General features: G+C 39.8%; 1 protein-coding gene across 2 annotated transcripts in view; it reads right to left on the bottom strand.

Annotated features, from left to right (window-relative positions):
* The window catches only part of macrod2 (mono-ADP ribosylhydrolase 2), a 396,983-nt gene that overhangs the window by 370,468 nt on the left and 4,553 nt on the right, over nt 1-21,962 (bottom strand). For both annotated transcript variants that reach the window (XM_034152126.1, XM_034152125.1), the window contains exon 3: nt 21,168-21,281. In XM_034152126.1, coding sequence (XP_034008017.1) covers nt 21,168-21,281 — 114 coding nt within the window. The remainder of the gene's footprint in view (nt 1-21,167; nt 21,282-21,962) is intronic.

Here is a 21,962-nt window from a genome sequence, read left to right as displayed (position 1 = left end):
TGACAGCCACAGTACAAGTTGTAATAGCCAAGCATTCAGGGAGCAAATTAATTCACCTCTCATGAAAACTTTATGAATACACTCTCAGGGACGGAATATAAATGTGCATATTCTGTAGAGGTAATGCACAGTAAAGACTATCAGATGTCTCAGGGTACAAATCTTGTTAGATAATATTTGCCTAATTGTTCCATATTATCCTCCTATTAATGTGATTACATTACCTGCATTATTAATGGAGGAACCACATTTTAAACGGGTGCAAGAGGATGAAAGTGTGTTGTTTATCTGTTAAAAACAAAGACAGAAATATGCCCATCTATGGCAGGTAAACTGCACAGCTTATTTTAAGTAAATGGCATATTGCATTTTGCTATCCATGCACAACAAAGTGAGATTACTACAGAGGAAAGGACTACAACAATGTCTCCACTAAAATGGACGGAAGCTTTATTTCTACCAGAAAAGCTATCTTACTTATTAGTCTTTCCTCATCACAACTTTTTTTAATGATTGTTTTTGTATATATCCAAACACTGGACAATTCTAGTGAATGTGCAATTTAATTTAAGTCTTGGTGATACATTAACATGCATTGCAGAGTTTCTACATTTAGGATTCTCATGTATGCCAACCATCATGACCGGATTATAACAACACAGTAAAGATTATACCCCAGTCGATAGAAGCTTGAATACAAAATGTGGGTTATAAACTTCTATATTGAGGCTTGTAAACACCAATTACTTTTGGTTTTCATAATTAGTGTAAAGTAGATTTTCATGGTAATGGTTTCTACTTATTAAATGAAAATGTTTTCATTTGTGAAATATACTGGACCTAATTTACTCTGGGAAACTCCCTATGAAACATGCTTGTATCTATTACTTTTTTGCTTTAAAAGATTGTGGGAGAGCTAAGCTTTATACTTAAAATGCAAAACAGTTTCAATGAGAAACATAATGGATTGAGCAGGAGGGCAGCTTGTAATTTCTCCATGCTGTTGAATTACCGCGGTGGGGAGAAAAGAGGGAAATGTAGTTATGGAGCATTAACCTCTTCATTCACAATTATCCCTCAGCCCCTTTCTCTCTCGGTCTCTCTTTCAGCCTGTCTCTGTCTCAGTCTTGTATTACACATCGCTTAATGGCACCAAACTGACCAACGTTCCCTGGAGGCGCCCCCCGTCAGCCAAGTGCCTGATTGTATTTTTTCACAACACCCTTCTCAATCCTAAGGGAAGGGTTGGGAAGCACCTTGATGATATCACTGATATTACGTTTCAGAGAAGTCATCGCTCACCGTGTGAGGGGCATGGGATGGAGCTGGGTGAAGAGAAGGCGACTGGGCTGATAAGAATCTCTTTGTCCCGGAGTGATGACCTGCACTGCCGGGTCAACATCCTGGGGAGCTAACTGGTGTGAAGCATTTTTCAACCTTGGAAAGGTGTTGAGACATTGAAGGGTGGTGTGGAGAGAGCTATTGAGTTACTGTGATGGGGGGGGGGGACCGTGGTGCATGTTTGCTTGATGGCCTGAGGCGTTTGTAAGGCAATAAGAGGGCCAGCAGCTCTCGTCTTTCTCCCACCGGTGCCTGGTCAGTATCACAGGCGCGTGACACCTGCCCTCTCACACCTGAGTCTGAGACAACAGTTAGAAGCTGATGTTTATCTTAGGCCCCGGCTCCACGAGGACAAATACGGCAAAACGCATCGGAGTAACGCAAATGCAACCGCAAAAAACCTTCCGTCCCCACGCAATATACACCGGATTGTGTCAAGCTCCACGAGACGGCTCCGTTTACATCCAAACGCTGGAAAAGCTGCAGTACATATGCCGAACCTGTACGTGGCGCTGTAACTTCCTCCACAAAAGCAGCAACTTCCTCCACAAAAGCAGCGAAGAAGAATGGTTGTCATGGCTGCACTTCTGTGTATTCTCCGCGGTGGGGGCCGACAGAACCGGGCAGAGTTTTTCGCCGGTCAGCGTGTGTTAAAGTTTAAATCTTCCGGACAAAATTATAAAGTGCCGGTCAAAGGTCTTCATTGTTATTTATTGAGCTTTAAAACAAATGAATAACGACGATATAATGATATATAATCATCAAATACACTGAGCCTGTCTCTTTTTCCTCTCTTCTGACAGCGTCAGTGTCTGTCTCATGCAGCAGCTGATCCTGTAATGAGTGACCCGACAGTAAAAATGAACATATTTATAACTAGTTTAGGTAGTTTGAGAGGTAATTAAAATAGCTAAGGGTGATGATCTGACTTGAAGTGTGTGTTTTGCTCCCGCTGCATCACAGCGGCAGGAGCTGCGTGTCTCCGTCCTGTCAGATTAGACTTCACTCGCGTTTATGTCCATATCGAGATAAAGATAAATAATCTGAATTCAAGGAGGAGCTCCTGTAGATGTTGCACAAAGAACTGTAGCATGGTCAGTAGCGACTGGAGCACGATAGCAACCCCGCGGGGGAGAGGCAGGGAGAGGCGGGGCTATGAAAACGAATGACCGTATAGGCGACTCCACGGCCCCGTTGGACCCCCCAGAGCGCTCAGTTCCCAGATCTATCCACTTTTGGACCCGTTGTCGTTTGCGGGGTCTGTTTCTACGTTTCCCTTACGGCGTCGTGGAGCTTAGAGGGCTATACGCATGAGAAATATGCGGATTCAACCAGTTTCCGTCCTCGTGGAGCCGGGGCCTTAATCTCAGTTCCACACGCAACTCTACCAGTGGGAGCCATATGCTGAGCTACAAGGTCAATAATAATAACCAATATACCAGTGAGGTCCTTAAAAGGAATGAAATTATGAAAGACAATAGCTAAATGTAAGAGTTAAGACCTGAAATGGAAACATTATGCATGATTACAATAACTGTATAAGGTTTGCTGCTTTGCTGGAATACACTAATACCATCAAACTGATTCCTATTATGCTTTAATTGCACCAGAATCCTAATACAGGAATAATAAAAAGACTCCCCTTTCTTGGTCATCCATTTCAAGTCGCTGTAATAAAACCTCTTTGCCAAAGTCGTTTCAGTCGCTGTCTCCTAGCAGCCAACTAAATGAGAAAACTGATGAGCTCCGTTAGCTTCCAAGTAAGCCCTTTTGTTCTACCTGCTTGCTAATTCCTTGCAAGTCTCCATCTTTGTCCACTCAAAGCTAATTCAGCACTTCTCAAGCATGAGCTCCTGATGACCTCCCAGTGGTGAGGAGAAAAATGTAATGAAACCTTGTGATTAGACTAGAAACTTTTGACCATACCTCCTGTAACCTCCGGCTACTTTCTGCATTGTTTCTAAGATAAATGGGGCAATAGAGAGTATGAGGCAGAATCTCGATGGTAAAGCCCAATGTTGCAATCTCCCTTCCAATGAAAGTATTTAGCAGACAAGCTTCGAAAGTCGCTCAATTTAGCGATAAAACACAGCCCATCCCTTCAGGCCTCCTTCAAAAGTTACCTGAAATCATCATTATGAACAAGAGCATATCATAATAAATGTAAAAAACAAACATGGCCATAGTTAGTAGTCACAGCTGTCATGTCCACTTTGGGAAGGATAACAGGACTTGACAGCTTTCTAAAGGCCCCTATATTAGATATCATGTGTTGAAAGTGAAACATTTGATTTATTGATTGCCATCAGGTTATGACTATTTTTTTTTTTTAATACATTACCCATCCTAGATTTGAGAAGCAGCTAACTATTTTAAAGGTTCAACAGTTTGGATTGACAGTTGTTTTTCCCATTGTTTGATGCTATGTCTTTTTTCACCCTGACAACCAAAAAGCTCAGGGACAAAACCTGCATATTTGACATGCAAATAGTCAAATAAAAAATGTTCAATTACTGAAACAAAACTCTGGCATACTTGAATTTAAAAGCAATGCTGCTTGCACATTAATATTGCCTCATTACTAGTAAATCTAAAAATCATTCAAGTGAGTATTGACAAAACACAATGTAAAAACAGAAAGGCACAAAGGCTCCCCATAATGAACATAAAATAAGCATAACATAAAAAATCCCGTGGGGAATGGAGCAATTTGTAGACACAGGTACAGTAGGCACTTATTGATCTTTATACTGTAGTGCTTTCGCTTTAATTGCGGTCTGAATAAATAAGGCCCGAAACATTCTTCGTGCGCTCTGATCAATCTGACATATTGGCTAATGAAATAAAAGCTTCACCGTTCTCCCAAGCTTTGCAGCCATCTCTTTTTGGGCTGTAAAAGGAGAGTTGGTGTGTGCAATGATAAACACCCATAAAGCCCTGTCTCATTTCACTGAGAGGCCATTATGGTACCATCCCAAGAGGTGCTTTCACTCTCCGACAGTTAGTCAGATTCTTCTCATCTATAAAACATGCAGGTTACGTTGAGGGGAAGCTGTAAACTGCCAGTTTGTTCATTTAGTAATGTCTGGGGAGTGTAGCTATCAGGTATTCATCTTCCGCCTCCTGGCCTCTTGCTGTGTGGCCCTGACTGGGAGGACACTTCCTCAGTCATAATGTACAAATGAACGGCTAGAAACTCCTGTCGCTCCACCACTACTCCAACAAATGGTTTTATTAGCACTGCAGAACATTTCTATATATTGATGCTTTCTGCTGTCCGGAAGGGAGGTTAAATAATTATGTTAAATATTTCAGAAAGTCAGACTTACCACCACGCTGCAGCATGTATATTCAATTATACAAGCCTGAAGGCTGGTTATTAAACTAGTTGGTAAACGGGAAAAAACAAGCGAAACCACAAAAACCTCCATTTGTACTATCCAATCTTCATTTGTAACATCCAATGCGCTCTTGGTTAGGCTAATTATTAATGAATTTAACCCTAACTTTGTCTTTATTCAGGTTGCCTGCTTCACACACAATGCCCGTGGGACACATAGTAAAGTTTTCTGGGTCTGTGGCTAATTGAAAAAGTACACAGCGTCAAACATACAGCCATCTATCTTGCCTCTGTGCAATAACAATGCAATCAAAGGGTAAGTGCATGGAATAATATGTTTCCCGCTAATTGCAATCGAGTGCATTTCCCTAATGAAGACCAGACTTGACCCATAGGGTTTTTGCTTGCGTGCAAAACATTGTGTGGGTATGTGCACTTATTGGCCTCTGTGACTGTTGGTGGGAGGTGTCAACTTATTTCTTTGTTTTGAGTTAAACATAACGTTCGACCCACAAAGCTGTTTTAGTAAATGCTTTGGTGGGGGAGAGGAACTGAAGAAAACATGGAGCTAACAAATGCACTCTCCCATGCACCATGAAGCACAGGCCTGTTGTCTTTTATGATGATTAATCTCAAAGCCCACAGGTTTTAAAGACCCCTCCATCAATACTCTGGTTGCAGGAACCAGCACATGGGTCTGATAAACCGGGTGTGCGAATGCTACTTCGCCTCCCCTCAAAACACTATGAAAGAAGAACATGCCTCCGACAAGCACCAGACTCTTTAGCACGTTCTTCACAGATTAGAGGAGCAAGCACAGATTTGAATTTCATCGAGGCTACTCACAACACCTCTTCAACATCTCTGTTCTATAGAAGAAACACAACAAGGGAAATGCACAAACCAATAGCTAAATTCATACATTTCAGAAAAGTTTAGAATGTTTTTAATTTGGAATATTAAAGTTCTATAGCAACTATAACAGTTCTAAAGGATCATTTTGGGAGCCTTCACTATAAGTAGGATCAAACCCAACAGCAGCATCACTGTTCTCATAAGAATCAACAGCAGATACATATTTGTCCTACTGCTTATGCCATGATAAACAGGCTAATGTTGTGACGAGCATAAACAGAGGTCTGTGTGAAAAAAACATGAATAAATAATGGTTATCAACTGAAATGGGATTGTACGAGTACTTGCATTCAATGATGTACAAGATACAAGTATACATGTACAAGTATTTGAGCAGATCCCGGTAATAACATCAGTACTATTACTTATGTTCTCATTGCTGTCAGGAGTTTTGAGGAAATGCAATAGTTACTTATTAGCCAAAGTTGTTCAGAGAAATAAAAGCGAGTCATCATTGTCTCTGTTGTGTTTACATTGACTACTTAAAAACCGATTGCTGGAGATCTTAATAATCGAATGTATACAAAACTATCATCTCTCAAGTGCTTAAAAAAAAAAGCTGTTATTCACAGGCTGGGAAGCTCATTACATTTCATAATCTTATACCAGTCATTTCTTGTCTTAGCCACAAAACTGGAAATAAACTGTCTTAAAAAAAGAAAGTGTAAACATCTAAATATGTTGACATACCACAGCAGACTGTTTTGATTGAGACGCCAGCTGGTGTTTAGAGTGAAAGCCTAAACCTAGTTTACCATAATGAAGCTCTGAGGGAGGCAACGCACTCCTAATAACATTGGCTTCTTTACTCTTCCAAACCTGAAACATACACACATAGATTTTTGGGACAAACACAAGATCTCCCTGGTCGCTAGTACAAAGTGGCACTGGGTGTGTGTGCACAGCTTGAGAAAACTCCGCTAAACAAATGATTGAGGATTTGATGCCAATTTGCATGGGTCTGGCAAAACAACCAAAGAAAATCTTCATTTTGGGGGTGCCAAATTGTCTGACGACGGGTAAACATAATCTCGCCCTCTCTCTGTTGGACATAGTTTATTTGTTTGTTTATAACTTGCATCTTCAGGAGAGAAAGTCTGTTCCAAAAGAGTAACAGTTAGAATAAAAAAAGTTGAATTAAAATGTGCTTATTATGGCTAACAGCAAGAATTACAGTATTTTTACCAAAACAATGGCACCCTGCGCTTCACTGCCCTTTAATGACAACATCCCAAAATTCTAAAGTTTCTTCTCATTTTGAATGTTAACGGTACTGACTTTTCACAAAGAGAAAGTTGACTTTATTAATGTCGGTCTTAACTTGACTCAAATCTGACTGGTGTCGATTGGCCACTATAGGTCTATTTTTTTCTGTTTAGAAGTTAAGATGAGTCAGCCTTTTAGCTTACAAGGTTTCACATGAGTTGATGTGATACATTTTTATAAAGAAATCAGTTCTGAATGCACCCTAGAAAGCATGGGCTGGTTGTGGCAGGGGAAACATTAACCTACAATTACCTTTTTGTGTTACAGACATTTCACCTGACTTTGTCCTTCTGTAGTCAAATTTAGCTTGATTTTAGATTCCCCTTTCAACACGTTCTGCTTAAAAATGGACGAAGCATCACGCAGGACAAAATCATCAATACAAATACCATCTGACCTTCTGCCTCCTTTCATCCCGCTGGCCTGCGCGGACATGTCTCTTCATTAATTCCAGCAGCACGGGCACCATTAATTGGCCCAAAGTTAATAGAGTTGTCTTTTTAATGGAAATCACTATGTATCTGTTTTCAGGCCTTTACTCTGTTAACATACTCGTGCTAACCTGTAATATTCAAATGACAAAATCCAAGCCCTACAATCTGCATTGAAATCAAATATTGAATGATTCATCTTTAAACCTATGTTGGATATTAAACACAAAGATAATATAAGAAATGCCTTTCACTAAATTATGAATAGCTTTGCAATGATGAGCCTACTACTTTATCGATTAGAAGAGTAACTGGCATATTAATCAATAATGAAAACAAATGTTAGTTGCAGCCCTGGATATTACAGTCATTTAATAGGTACATCAAAACAATGTTAAGCAGTCCAATATAATAGCAACACAATAAAACATTTGCAAAACTTATGGTCAATTCTTGTTGACAATTTGTCAGAAAGATGCAGAGTCAGCTTTAGGGATGTTTTTCTAGCTGTATAGTTAGTGGTGCTTTTGTACTGCATTGAATTGTAGTGAGAATATTATGTATAGTTTTGTCCACTCATTTACATGCATTAGTGGACATGATATTGAATGCAACTCAATATAATTCAAAAACAGTATTTCCAAATTGGCAGAATACAATACTTGTTTGTTAGATGTATCCAGATTTGTAAACTGGAGCCTAAAGTTAGAAAAAAAAGGGGAACTTTGAATTTGATGACTCTGTTACTTCAATAACCTACAGTCAATGATTACTAATGGCTCTATAACTTAATAAACAACACACGCACACTAGTATGGACATTTGTGTTGGTGAGAACCTCAGTATGTGACAAAGAGGAGGGAAGGTTTCAGAGTTAGTATTTTGCAATATTTCAACTAAAAGGGAAGTAAACATATACCCACCATTACATATTTACTTGCTCTAACTATCTGCAATGCCTTGGTGATGGTGAGTTTTTTGCTAAACATGAGACAGGTAGGATGTTTTATTTGCAAGTTGCAATTCACAAGTTATTTAAAAAGCACATGGACACAAAATTGTGTGAGATGAATGGAGTATACAATCAGTTTTAAATATTACATACAGAAAATGCCTATGCCCTAACCTACAGCTATAAATGTGAAACATTTGCAATAACTGTATTTCATGCACCGATCCAGAATTAGTTAAACTCGCACTGAAGACTTGTATTCAAAAGACGCGTTAATCGAAACAGTTAAGACATTGAATGCAAAGTTTTATTATTAATTCCATCTTCTTATGCAGGGGCCCATTTGTCACCTTCTCAACCCTGCAACTCCCTGGAGCGATAGTTGTCAATAACAGGCCCAAACAATACAGCCAAACTGTAAGACAGCAGAGAAAAACAAGGAGGCTCATTACAGCAGAGCTCCCACATAAAGGTTTCACTAAAGAGGCACGCAATGGCCTATATCATGACCTTTCATTCTAAAATATTAATACTGCTTTGTCATTTTGTTTTTAGGCTCGACAACAAAGCTTTTTAGCCATGAGTGAATGGATTTAATGTGGGAAGAAAATGTGTGACAAAGTGTGCAAGTGCAGTAGGAAAGATGAGAAGACTGGGTACGTCTTGAAATGCCAACAGTAAATGTTTGACAGTGGGTTGAAAATAAAATAATATAAAATAAATATAATATATATTTCATTTCAAACCTTTATTTAACCAGGTTAAATGCATTGAGAGCATCGATCTCTTTTTCAAGGGAGACATGCTTCAATCTTGTGTTCTTGTGGGATCATTGTGAGCAGTTTTACTATGTTTAAGGGCTGATTTAAACAGTAATTGTGTTTACTATGTTTTCAAAGCCTTTAGACGTTCAGTATAGAGCTACCCTGTTCGGTTCGTCACCACTCATCAAGACACCCACGACGGCATGATAAACGCACCTATATCAACTGTAATGTGATGCGTTTCATCAACAGCGCCGCACAGCCCCTGGGGGACTATGGCGGCTGGAGGATGGCCATGTGGTGCCAGATTATCCAGGGAACATGGGAAATTAAATCTGTTGTGAGTACACAACAACCTCCTTTGAGTCTCCTGCCTGTCATAACTTCCTCCAATCTCTCATCCCTCCTATTCTTTCCCGAGACCTGGCAGCTTCTCAAAGCACACCTAAAAATACACAGTGTCTCTGCACCTTGTCTTCACGTTTGTCTAAGTGGCACAACCCTTGACAAAAAAAACTAAAATGACAAACGCTAAATTGTCTCCCATATTCTACTGTTCCTCATGCCATTTCATCCACAGCAGATTGCGTTCTTACAAATCAATCGTTACCTGCTAATGGCAGGAGGATGAAGGATTGTGTCCTTCATCCTCATACCAAAGAAAGAGCGGCGTGGAAGCTGCTTAAGAGCCGAATACTTACAACATCCTGAGTTTCAGCCACTTGAGATATAATTAGCTACACCATCATGCTGAAGTACAACACAATAATGCAGTAACCTAGATTTTGTTTTTAGCTCAGAGAGATTTCTTTACTCGGCAGACAATGCATCGCGTCGTTGTTTGGTCATGTTTATTGTATAAATATGTTTTACATTTGATGTATTTCATGCTATTCTATCCACCTTCCTCCTATCTAACTTTCATTATTTCAACCCATCTACCATTCTCTCCATAATTCATTGTGATATATAATGTGCTCTTTTTGTCGTGGTAAGGCCTCCCTGATAAAAGAGATCCAAGATCTAAACCCGGGTTGAATAAATTGAATCAAATCCAGATAAGTGGAATTGAACGGGAATGCTTTGGTTATGTGTAGTGGGCGTTTCTTACACGTGTCTTCAAACAGCATACAGAAACCCCAGGGCCGCCCACACCATTATCAATTCTGTTCCGACACAAAGACAGCAAAGTCTTGGCGTTATATATTGGGAACCTTAATCTACTTTGTTTGTGCTTGGAGGGGAAGATTCTATTAAAATGATTAAATTGTATCAATAGCTGACTGGAGCATCAAAGGCCAACTAAATTGCAGCCCCTTACTTCTCTAAAGTCACTTATTTGTCCATTTCATCATGCTAATGGCAGATGCCATCATCCCATTATAGCTCCACAGCTGAGCGAGGTTAAACAAATGCAGTTTGTTTGAGGTCGTACTACAAGACAGGTCTCACTGCTCTCCCCCTGTACATCACAGCAAATCATCAGCTTGTCTATAACTACTTTATATAAGCCACCCTGTGAACCCTGGTGCATTAAACATCTCTTCACTCTCTGTCACTCAAGGCAGAAGTGTTCTCTTCTGATTTTTCTCTTATCAAAAATAAAACAGTCGCATGCACAACCCTTTGATGGAAATAACATTGTATTAAACGTATAACATAAAATAGCTTTGTTCGTATGGGGCGTGTGTTACACATTAAATGTCAAGCATCCGACTGAATATTCTCATTATGCAAGGCCTTGTAAACCTAATAACCGTCTTAAATCATCATCTGAAGAAATAAAATATTTCACTATAAAAAAAGGTACCTTCCACAATGTCTGCAATAAAATGTTAATTTAGTCATTAATGAGCCCAAATGGGTTCTGCTTTTGTAAAACTGATGGAGTTCATTAGTGCTCCTTGTTTGCAGGGTTGTTACATCAAACACTGACGTGTAAGCTCTAAGACCTCTCAAAATAATAACTCCATCATGCCTAATAGACTTATATCTCCTAGACTTTGTGCATAAAGCTCACCATTCGTCATAGCCAGGTGAACCTAGCCTCGTTTCTATTACCATTCCGCTGAACGCAGGTCTTTGTGTATAATCAGTCCACATTCCCTAAGCCCTACAGTAACCACACAATCACTTGTGTCAACAAAAGGGAAATCCATTTCATCAGGACGTCCAGTCAGTGCTCCATTACCATTCACGAGGGCAACACTTATGCAGCCACTGAGAGCTGCTGCTGACGGCTGGAGTTTAGTCTATATTATGAAAGGGTGTTCCCATTAATACTGTACAAAAGATAGCGCATGTTCGATTGGAAAAAGATTTATATAAAATCACCACAGGTCACTGAGGTCAGTTAATCACATACCACATCAAACCAGTTCCCTCACATGGTCAAATACAACAGCGTGTTTCAGAGTAATGGTAAAGACAATACACATCGCTGTGATGCAGAGAACTTACAATTATTCTTATACTTCTGTAACTCGTCTTAATGGTGATGATGTTGAATAAATGAGGTACAAAAGACACTGACTATCAGCATGTTTTTCTTGGGACAGTTTCATTTCTATTAGTGAGCATTCAGCAGTGTTCTTTAAGGCTTTGCAAAAGCGAATAACAAATGTGTTTTCTGGTTTGGCGCAGTTACTGCTGCTATTAAACATGACTTTGGTATAAACAGTCGCAAAAGATTCAATGGTGTTAAATGGCCTTCACATTTGAACAGATAGCTGATGGCTGTCCAACATCCAGCAGCAGACACCTAGAGTACGAGTAGGATCATGCTTAGAATTGCTACACACCATTTCTTTGAAAAGGCAGAAAGATATCTAGGACTGTCTTCAATAAGTAACCTGAAACACAAAGAGATAGATATTAACACTGATCTGTAAAACGCATTATTATTATTTTTAAAGAAACAGAATAGGATTAAAAACTTTACCACAAAAAGGATTTAGGAATAAATGTTTGGAATTGCTTTAAAGTTTTAAGCTAGGAGAAAAAAAAACAACAGCCATTGAAAATGGCCAGTTGAGAGCTACTTTGAAGAACATGGCCCCTGGTTGCTCAGCTTTGAGAGAAACTTGTACATGCTCACAAATATTGAATGAACTGCCCTGGGTTATAGGAATTGCATTTTCATTTAAAGCTACTCAGCAAACATCACAGTCTTTCACTCAAGTTGCTTCCAGGCGCTCTCATATAGAGTGATTTCTCTGTTTAGCAAACAGAGAAATAGAGGGGAGGACACAATTTCATATCTACATTAAGCTCTGATGTTTTAAATGGAATTTCAACATACACTTAGTCACAGTAACGCTGCATTGGATTATTTTATTTCTGCTACAACACAGCAATGTTATGGATAGCATGCAGTTAGGTTAACTACCTCTGTTCAGATATGTTTCAATGATCAAATGGAAAAGAAAGTAAACACCCTCGCAAAATGTGTTTCATATTTCTTCTCTCACTTGTGACATTATGTTGCTTATTACCTGCACCATTATCTATATACTATACATAGTAAGCCATTATGGAAAACCTTGCCACAACGCTGGCCTGAAACCAAGTAGCTAATCAGTATTTTTGCAAAGGTGCACACTTTTCGGTGCTCGCTGTTTACATGGCTTGCATTTGTTTTTTTCCCGTTGACAGAATTCACAGGAGTATTAACTTGAGGGAACTGAGGTAAACATGGCTAACAGAAGTAGGGAGAATAAACTAGTGTTCAAAGAGGGGTTTTGTGAAGACCAGTGAATCGCCTGCTGACGAAGAGCAGGGCACACTGCCTGGGGATTGTGCAGAGAAACAGTCAGCAGTCAGGGGTTGATTTCTCCAACCCTCTCCTTTCTCCTGCACTTTACTCTGCAAGTAAAGAGCTAGTCTCACCCAGCATCTCCCCACATTTCTCCACAGAATAAAAGAACTCACTCCTTCCTTTGTGCATTGAAACTACACCAGTTCACACACTTCATCTCCACATCTCCTACAAGGCTAAAAAAGTGCACAGACACGCTCCAACTTCTTCTATGCTAAAATACTGAAACCTTTGAAACCTTGACTGAGCTCTAAAATCAGCGTCTCTCTTTTTATTTTGTTTCGAAATGTGTTTGAATTACCAAAACCGGCACAATATTGAGGATGTTTCTGTGTTATTGGAGAAGCAGATGTTGATGCCTTGGAATTTCCAGTTGTCACCTCAAACTGTTCTAAAGAAACATATGTGAAGGGGAAGGAGAAAAACTGGATTTATCCATCTGTAATGCAGCACCAGCACAGTCATCTCACTCCTCAAACTCACTCTGCTCTCAGAGCTGTCAGAGACACTAAGGTAGAGCCACAGTGCCCCCTACAGGTCAGCAGATACATTAGCTTTAGGATCACTGGGCCCTTGCATCTCGTGGTCAGCATGCTGTGCTTTCTCTTAAAATATGTACCTGCTTTATATTGTAAAGCAAACCTTGTATTAATTTGATCTAAAATGATTATGTCCTTACCACGCACACACAGGGTAAGCCCACAATAAAAATACCAAAATAAGGTAAATATTCCTCACTATTTAAAATGATGCTCAAATGTGTTGTAACATCTTATTTTCAATTCCAATTTCCAAAATGTTCTTTATTGAAGATCCTCAACTTGTGTAAAACAGCAAAGAGAACCAGAAGGCGGTGAGAGGTTATTTCCCGTTTCAATATCCTCTCAGCTACTCACAGGCCTGATGGATGAGAGCTGGCGTGTGTGCAGCATAAGGCTGGGTGTTTTGAAATGTTTGTTTCAGGACAGGGAGGGGCTGGTGAAACAAAGGCAAGGGAAGGGGCTAGGAAGAGAAACAGGTATCCAAACAGAGACTTCCTGACCTTGACAACGATGACTTAAATTCTCTGTCTATTGGGTTGGTGAAGACCTGACCTGAATGACAAGGGCTCTTCATGAGCACCGGCAACTGTCTCCAGAGATACAAAGTTAGTTTCAAACATCCCTTCGTGTGGGTGCTAGTGTGGTGTTTTCAAGTGTTAGGGTATGTGTTAGAAGACAAAAAGTTGGTGTGGGTTTGTTCAAAAAAATGTGTGACTGGGAAGGACGGGGAGGCTCATTCTCCCAAACACTCAATATGGTCATAGACCATTAGCAGTTCAAGCAAAGGGAGACATTTCTCTAAGTGCCAGCCGGATACACACTGACAGCACAGATTTCAATAATTACTTTCCATTAGCGACACCTCGTGAAGAATTATTTCTATCTGGCCATGTAGGCACCTGGTCTGCCACAGAGTTTAGGTAAACAATTTTGACATTGACCAAACACACTGCAAGGCTGTCCACTATCTGCACAGTGGAGAGGGAGTAAATGAGCTGATATCGGAAGGAGGAGAGGCTCGCCAGCTGGTTTGTCACACCCTGATGGCAGGGAAACACTGGCCTTTTGCTGTATCCCTCAGAGCTGATACGATTAACTGGACCTTTTAGTGCAAGACCCAATGCAACCCACTCACCGGAGTCATTTCACTGTTCAACAGAGCAGCAAGTTCTCTAAGCCGGGGGCATTGATTTCCATTCTTCTGTGTGACAGTGCAACAATCACAAGTTTGCTCAAGAAGTTAGCAGTCCTCTGCCACGGCTTCTAATAAACTGTGTGTGCATGTAGTGTCAATCGGTACTGCTGTGTATATGCAACCAGCACCAGAGTGAAAGAGAGAATAGAGAGAGCCTGAATTGCAGTCATATTGCTGGAGGCATGGCTGCATCACTCAGGGAGGTTATGGCACAGGGTGTGAGTCTGCAGAGAGACGGATAGACCCGACGAGCCAGACTCTCCAGGGGTTGAGAGTGTGCAGCAAATCCTGGCCTGACAGAAAATCTAATGAAGAGAGTATGCTGACAAGATCCCCAAACAGTAAGTAGCAAAACCAAAAGTCATGGGCTTTATCAATCACTTAGGCGAATGGAAAAGTAAAAAGTGAATTGTGATCGTCATCATTCTTCGGCGTGTCATGCTGCAGTCTTCTTGATCTGTATGGGGGTTTTGTTAAGTCAATCTATTCCATGACAGTAATGTTGTAGTTTCCCCAATGACATTTTTGACATCCAAAAAAGAACTTGGACTGCAAATCAAATTCAGCACTGATTTGACGTTTGCAAAATAGATAAGAGAATAATATGTTGTTATACATTACATCTAGATATTTAAAAATAACTCTAAAGTTAGGAAGAGTGAAAATTGAAAAGTCTATATTTTCAGAGTCTATATTTTTACAGACCAAGAACTCGGCATGAAAATAAAAATGTCACATCTACTTTTTATTCTGAAAAGCCTTGTGCTATGCAGGCTAAAATATTACCAGAGCACTCAGAGTCATTCCCTAATAAATAAGGCAGTGCTCTCCATTAAGGCTTATGTCTCAGAGAAGCATATGATATTCTCTGGACATTACACACCATTATCCTGCACTGGTGGTGCCCTGCACCAACTCCTGAGGTTTCCAACAAGAAGGAAGGATGAAGCGCAACTACCACAAACTTCCCTCACCCTTAAAATAAAGTATGAAAGAGTTTTCTTACTTCAATAAGAATCTGGCACTTTGCTGATAATATATTCATGCTAAAATACATGTTCTTGCATATAGCTGCTGTTTTTCATAACACAGATAATGATGGATGATTCAATCATTTTTTTATTGTTCTCAATAAAATGTTGCCTGAAATATTCCAAAAACACATCCATGTCTTGTTCTGGTTTCATTTGCACTGATCATTTAACACTGGGGCAAGAAGTATAGTTCAAGCGCAATTTAGATTAAATAAAAACGATTTGGAAAGCAATTTTGTCATCTTTAACTTGTACCTGGCACAACACAGAGGAAAGCTAGAGTCTATCAAGTGGCAAATAGATTCAAGATCAAGAAGTCAAGATCTTATTTAACATTTTACGATGACCAATATTAACCACACAACAACAACAAAAGAGTTGCCCCTCTATATGTTACCTTGCTCTCACCATAGATGTACATTGTTTTCTATTCAGTAGCAGGGCCAGGGCACGTAGCCTTCTGTATTGTACTTTATTTGTATGCATGATTGACCAAGAAGGTAAACAGTGCTGCCTGTGTGCCGAGCAGCCCTACAGGCAAACAATGTTTGAATGGACTGCATATCAAAAAACGCATAAAAGTCAATCTCCACTGGATCATGGTATTCCGCCCTCCGAGGGTCAATGCTCTCATCAAACCTGTGATGACTGCAGTAGAGCAGCTCCGTACAACTGCATACCAATTGCCTCTCTCGCACTCATCTCAACCCCTCCAGGTTCTTTATAGCGTTCATAACCAGATTCCCTTTGCACACTAAATTGGCTGCTTTAAAAAATGATCTAATACAGAAAGATGGGACAGGTTTGCAGCGGGTAATGGATTAGGAGGCAACCCCCTGTGCATAATTACCACAGTCATCAAGATAGGAAAACTCATCTCCACGCCGTGCTGCTATCTTTACAAACTCATTCTTATCTGGGAGGGATGGTGACATTCAGATGAACTCCATGCACAAAGATCAGGAGAAAAATGGAGTGGATGATCTTGTGTTTGCCATGTAAAAGCAATAGTAATGACGGGCTTTAAATGTAACCTCAAATTTCAGCATACTTTCAACTTTCAGTGAACCCTGCGATTTTCTATTAAACAAGTCTTGATTAAGTGTGATAGTCTCTTTCTTCCACTGATCATTGTCCAGTCCATTTCCCAAAAATATATATGCCAACAAGTTGGGCTACAAGAGGATCAGGGACATTCTTTGAAATGTGTCAACAATACTGAACAAGACAGTGGTTTCACTTGCATGCCAAACATTATAGAATTATACATATTATATCAAAACAAAAATTGCATTATGTCTGTACAGAAACTTTTGCATACTCGGGCAATCAATATCTAGAAAAAAAAACAGTCAGCACTTCAAAGATTAAAGCTTGACAGTGTGCTTGATAAATAGAAATGAGATCACTTTAATGGTTGAAAACATTATTAGGAGGCTAACAACATTGTATGCAGTGTGGTGGCAGAGAAATGCAGACTCACTATGAAAAGAGGGCCGCGTTGAGCCATCCCCCCTGCCCTCAACCCATGCACTTTACCAATCGTCACCACAGCCCCTCCTGTCCTGCACTCTCCAGGCTCTCCCCAGGTAATGGTTAGAACACATTCTGTCCAACATCCAGCCAAAAAGAATTAAGAAAGAATAAAAAACTCAATGAGCCTAATAATTAAACTTTAATGATGGGCATAAAGCTATTTAACACCCTTTAAAACAGTGGTTCTCAACTGGTGGGTCGCGGACCCGTTTCGAGATGTGTGAGTGAAGAAAATAAAAAGTTGAAAAAATATATATATCTTTTTTTTTTTGGGGGGAAAAATCTAACTTTTATTTTGAAGGCCCAATTTTCTAACGCTGTGCATGCAGTAGGCGTTGGACTGGAAGTACCGGAGACCATAAACGGTTTTGAAAACTTCTGTGACGTAGTGATCATCTTCTCAATAAAACATCTTTGCTGATGTTTTTTCGAGTCTTCTGGCCAATCAGAATCAAGATTGTTGCCGGAAGTCCCCACGGAGAATAACTACGGTAGAACTATTCTTTATACATCCATGGGTACAACTTCAGATAGAAATGAACACAATTAAATATGACCCCCGGTTTGATGATTGACAGGTCACAGAACAATGGGGGCTATCTACCCTTACCCACAATTTAAAGTAATTCACACAGACTATCTCCTTTTTGCTCTTCTGTCTGTGTGGAGCAGCAAGTTCAGCTGTCAGAACAAAGTGAAACACAAACAATGGCATAAAATATTATTATTATGTTGGGTAGTAATAGATGTATTTATTTTCTTCTCAGTTTGTACCAGAATCCGTAGTTTATATGTTAGTATTTCTAAAAATCTCCTGGGTTTGGGTTTTCAGCATGTGTGCCTTTTTATGTTATACTGTACAGTTCAGCTTTGATTCCATCATCTCATTAAACCTTATTTAAAAGCATTCTTTAGTTCTGTGAAGGGATATATGGGATATATGCACTGTACTTCACTTTAATTAATATTGTATGCTGAAAATCGTATATATTACAGCACGATATTTTGTTGAATAGATTTGAGTGGTTCAAAATTCGGGTCGCGATTTATTGACAAAGGAAAAAGTAGGTCCCGAAGCCTGACCAGTTGAGAACCACTGCTTTAAAAGCTATAGGCGGCTACCATAACAGCAGCACCAAGCTGGCATGAGTCGCCTCAAATTGCAGACCTTTTCTTCATTGCAAACATATTGCTGCGGTCATGACAAAAGCCGTTTGCACAAATGTTGCTCCTTTGGGTTATAAAGTACATTTAAAATGTTAGGTGAATAATTAAAGACAACATGTCTGCTGCAAGCTAGTAAAACACTGCAGCTTTGCCATCATGTGAATGCAGTCTAGATAGGAACTCATTAGTTTAGCTTGCATCTTACAAAATGGCTTGTGCCATATAACATAATCAGAACTTTCAGTATTTTAAAATGTGAGAAAAAGATTCTCTGAGAGCTCATTTACTTTTAGGTTAATACTTTCTCATTGCTCTGGATTGAAAGCGGTCCTCCTGCCAACCCTAAATGGAAAAGCAGCATGGGTAAATGGAAGTACTGCAGGCTAGAGATTGGAAGGGCATGAATAGATGAAAGGCAAGAAGTTGAACAAACCATCCAAAGATCTTATCAAACTCTGTGGCCCAGCATCCGCAATGTTTGTTCACATGCAGCTCAGAACTGTGTTAGTCACACACATTTGGACAAGAGCCACTATTGCCAGAGCTTGTCCAACCTATTCAACTAAGAGTTTCTATTTTAATGCCACACTGTAAAATCATTGTCTATTGTTACAATGACAAAACAACATGGTCTGGAACAATCTATTTATATTCAAATTTAAATTCACAACATACTACTGTTGCTGAGCAGAGCGGTTATAGATGGTGAACAAAACTGGGCAGCAAAGCCTACCACTATGTTCTTATCTGTCCCAACCACCTGTACAAAGACAACTGGTCCGGCAGTTCAGAAAGAGAAACAGGGGCCGACGGCTGAGACCTTCTGGAAATGATAAAAGGCTTCAGCAATTCCTTGAACCTTTCAGGCCCTCTGACAGCCTGCTAAACAGAATGTATTAGCCCCTGGCTAAATGAAGCTCAATCAGAGCCTGGACGCCTGGCAGCATTAACTACTGAAATCATCTGCCTGACTTTGCTACAATAGTATTCAACGCTTTGAAACTTAAAACAACAATGCACTCTCTGAAACCTCATTTCCATTCCAATATGCGCTATTTTACCATTTTCACTAACACTGTTCACCATATCCACTGCCCTAACCTTGATTAGTTAAGAACAAACAGTAATAACAGTAACACAATGTTCTGGTCTCAGTGACTCTTAAGGCCCTGACACACCAGGCCAAAATCGGCCGTTTTCGTTAGTCGGACGACGAAGCGTGCCCTGTCGCCCAAACTCAATTTGGTGTGTCCCGCACCGTCGGCCGTGACACGCCTTATTTGGCCTTTCATGGCCGACGCACAAAGAAATCACTCTGATTGGCTGTTCAGCTAGCGAATCAGTACATGAGAAGCGAAACGGTTGCTTGAGAATGTCTTCCACAAGCAACACTCCAATGGCTGATAGCTCCAGTACCGCACGAAACATGTTTTCGATGGACGAGAGTGAAAATGGAACGCACACGCTATTTGTTGTTTGTTTAGATCACGCAGTCTGTTCTTCTTCTCTGTCTTCCGGTTGTTGCCTCTTTTGAATGACGAATACACACTACCGCCGCCTGCTGGTAAGTTATTGCCACTCACGCATGCGCAGTTCGTACATGCTCGGCTGAAGTCTTAGCGGTGTGTTCCAGTGCGACACATGGCCAAGACGCAGGAGAACACGGCGACGCAACAGTCGGCGTCGGCGAGTTCTCTGGTGACTGCTTGGTGTGTCAGGGCCTTTAGCATGAGTAACATATCAATCCAGACTTTAGAGCCCGCACAAGCCTGCACTCTGGCACCCAATTCACATGAAAGTACATTGACAGCATCACTTTGCAAACAATGGCAATTCACACAGGTAGCTGTTATCATAAAAGTCAACAAGATACAAACTTTGTGAATATATAATATAAGCTCAGAATGCTGCATTTGTATAGGTCAAGATGTTAAACAATTGCCATGACATTTAGGTATTTGTCAGGTGTCTGTGCACTAAACAGATTATTTGTCTGTTACATGATGCTGACAACTATTCAGAATGTCATGTCACCTTATCTCATTAGAATGGGGATTTACATAATATATTAAATTCATTAGCCTTATCCAACAGAGCAGTCTGTTTTTCACAGCTATTAATCTTGCATAAATTAAAGTGTATTCATTTCACCCGAGATGCACCCTGCTTAGTAGACTGTAATGTGTTTATGTGAGTGTTTACAAATACTGCATGAGGAAGGAAAAGCTATGATTTAGGACTGCAGAATGCCAAAGAGGACCATGTTTCATATACTGCTTCTATACAGCTTTGGTGTGGGGCTATTAAGTCTATAGCTGAAAAATGGCCCCTCAGCATCAGCTGCAGTAGCAACAGGTAAAGTAATCTTTTAGCACCTGTCCTCCTCCGACTATGTGTAGGTTGTGAGCAGACTGCAGAAAATTACATAACAGCAGCACAAATCAAAGGCTTTCCTTCTCACCCCAATGATTCTATAACAGCAGCATTGGATATGTGACCTCTAATCATTACAGCACACAAATGACATATTCATGACAAATGTCATGTGTATAACTCCTAAACCAACATGAATTGAGACATTAACCTTGTGTTTCACTGGGACAGGGTATAGGAAAGAGCTGAAAAAACAATGTTGACTAAGAAAATGTTAGTCACTTGATTTCAGTCAAAAGGAAGTCAAATCATCAGGAGTAGATGTCCGGTTTAACATTTGCCTCAATAACACTCATCACTTGTACATTGCCTCAGGAAAATCACTTTGTGAGACTCAACAGTAGAGGGCAGCCAAGGACAATTTAAAAGCAGAGCTGCCTTCAAGCAGCAAACACCATCCAGCAGCTCCCAAAGGTCAAAGGGCAGATCCTTACCAGCATTGACTATGGCATCCACCTCCAAGACGGTAATATCTCCTTTGTAGAGAGATACTTTATTTCTTGGGCCTCCTCCATCTGTCAGCTCCTTCACCTCCTCTTTGTCATTGGCTAAAATAAAATAAAAGATAACTAACTTATTATTGCATTCATTTAAGCACATTAACATGATTTCTTCCTAGTAGAGTAGATACGGAGTAGTTTCGTGAATGGCTTTTAAAAGACACAATCATAAGTTAAACAGGCAGGTGTTGATGAAGAAATAAAAAAGACACAATGCATCCATTATTCCCATTTAATTTATAAAATAAATTCATTTAAATACAATAAGAGTGGACATTAATGTACGTACTGTAATATCATTTGAGCACTATGGATTTTCAATCAAAACATGAATATTTTTGAGGAGTCACCTTTTTCCTATTCCTTATTTCATATCAAATCAAGTTTTATTTATATAGCACATTTTTAAACGATTTTTGGTCGAGCCAAAGTGCTGTACATATAATAAAAAAAATTATATATATATATATATATATATATATATATATATATATATATATATATATATATATATATAGTACACTTGTTAATGATGTGATGCAGTGTTTGATCATTTCTATGAAATAGTCAATGATAAGGATTAAAAGTCAGGAAAGTTTGGACAGGACTATTTTGTAGAGTAACCTCCTTTCAGAGTCGAGCCAAGAAATGTTAATAACCAAGGAGCTGTGAATCAGCAATTCTGTTTCATACTGCTTCTCAGGGAAAATAAATCAGCTAAGATCCTCC

This window comes from Trematomus bernacchii, unplaced genomic scaffold (assembly GCF_902827165.1).
Source record: "Trematomus bernacchii unplaced genomic scaffold, fTreBer1.1, whole genome shotgun sequence".
In the NCBI taxonomy this organism is placed as follows: domain Eukaryota; kingdom Metazoa; phylum Chordata; class Actinopteri; order Perciformes; family Nototheniidae; genus Trematomus; species Trematomus bernacchii.
Note: the sequence above shows the minus strand (reverse complement) of the source record. Positions and strands in the feature narration are given on the sequence as shown.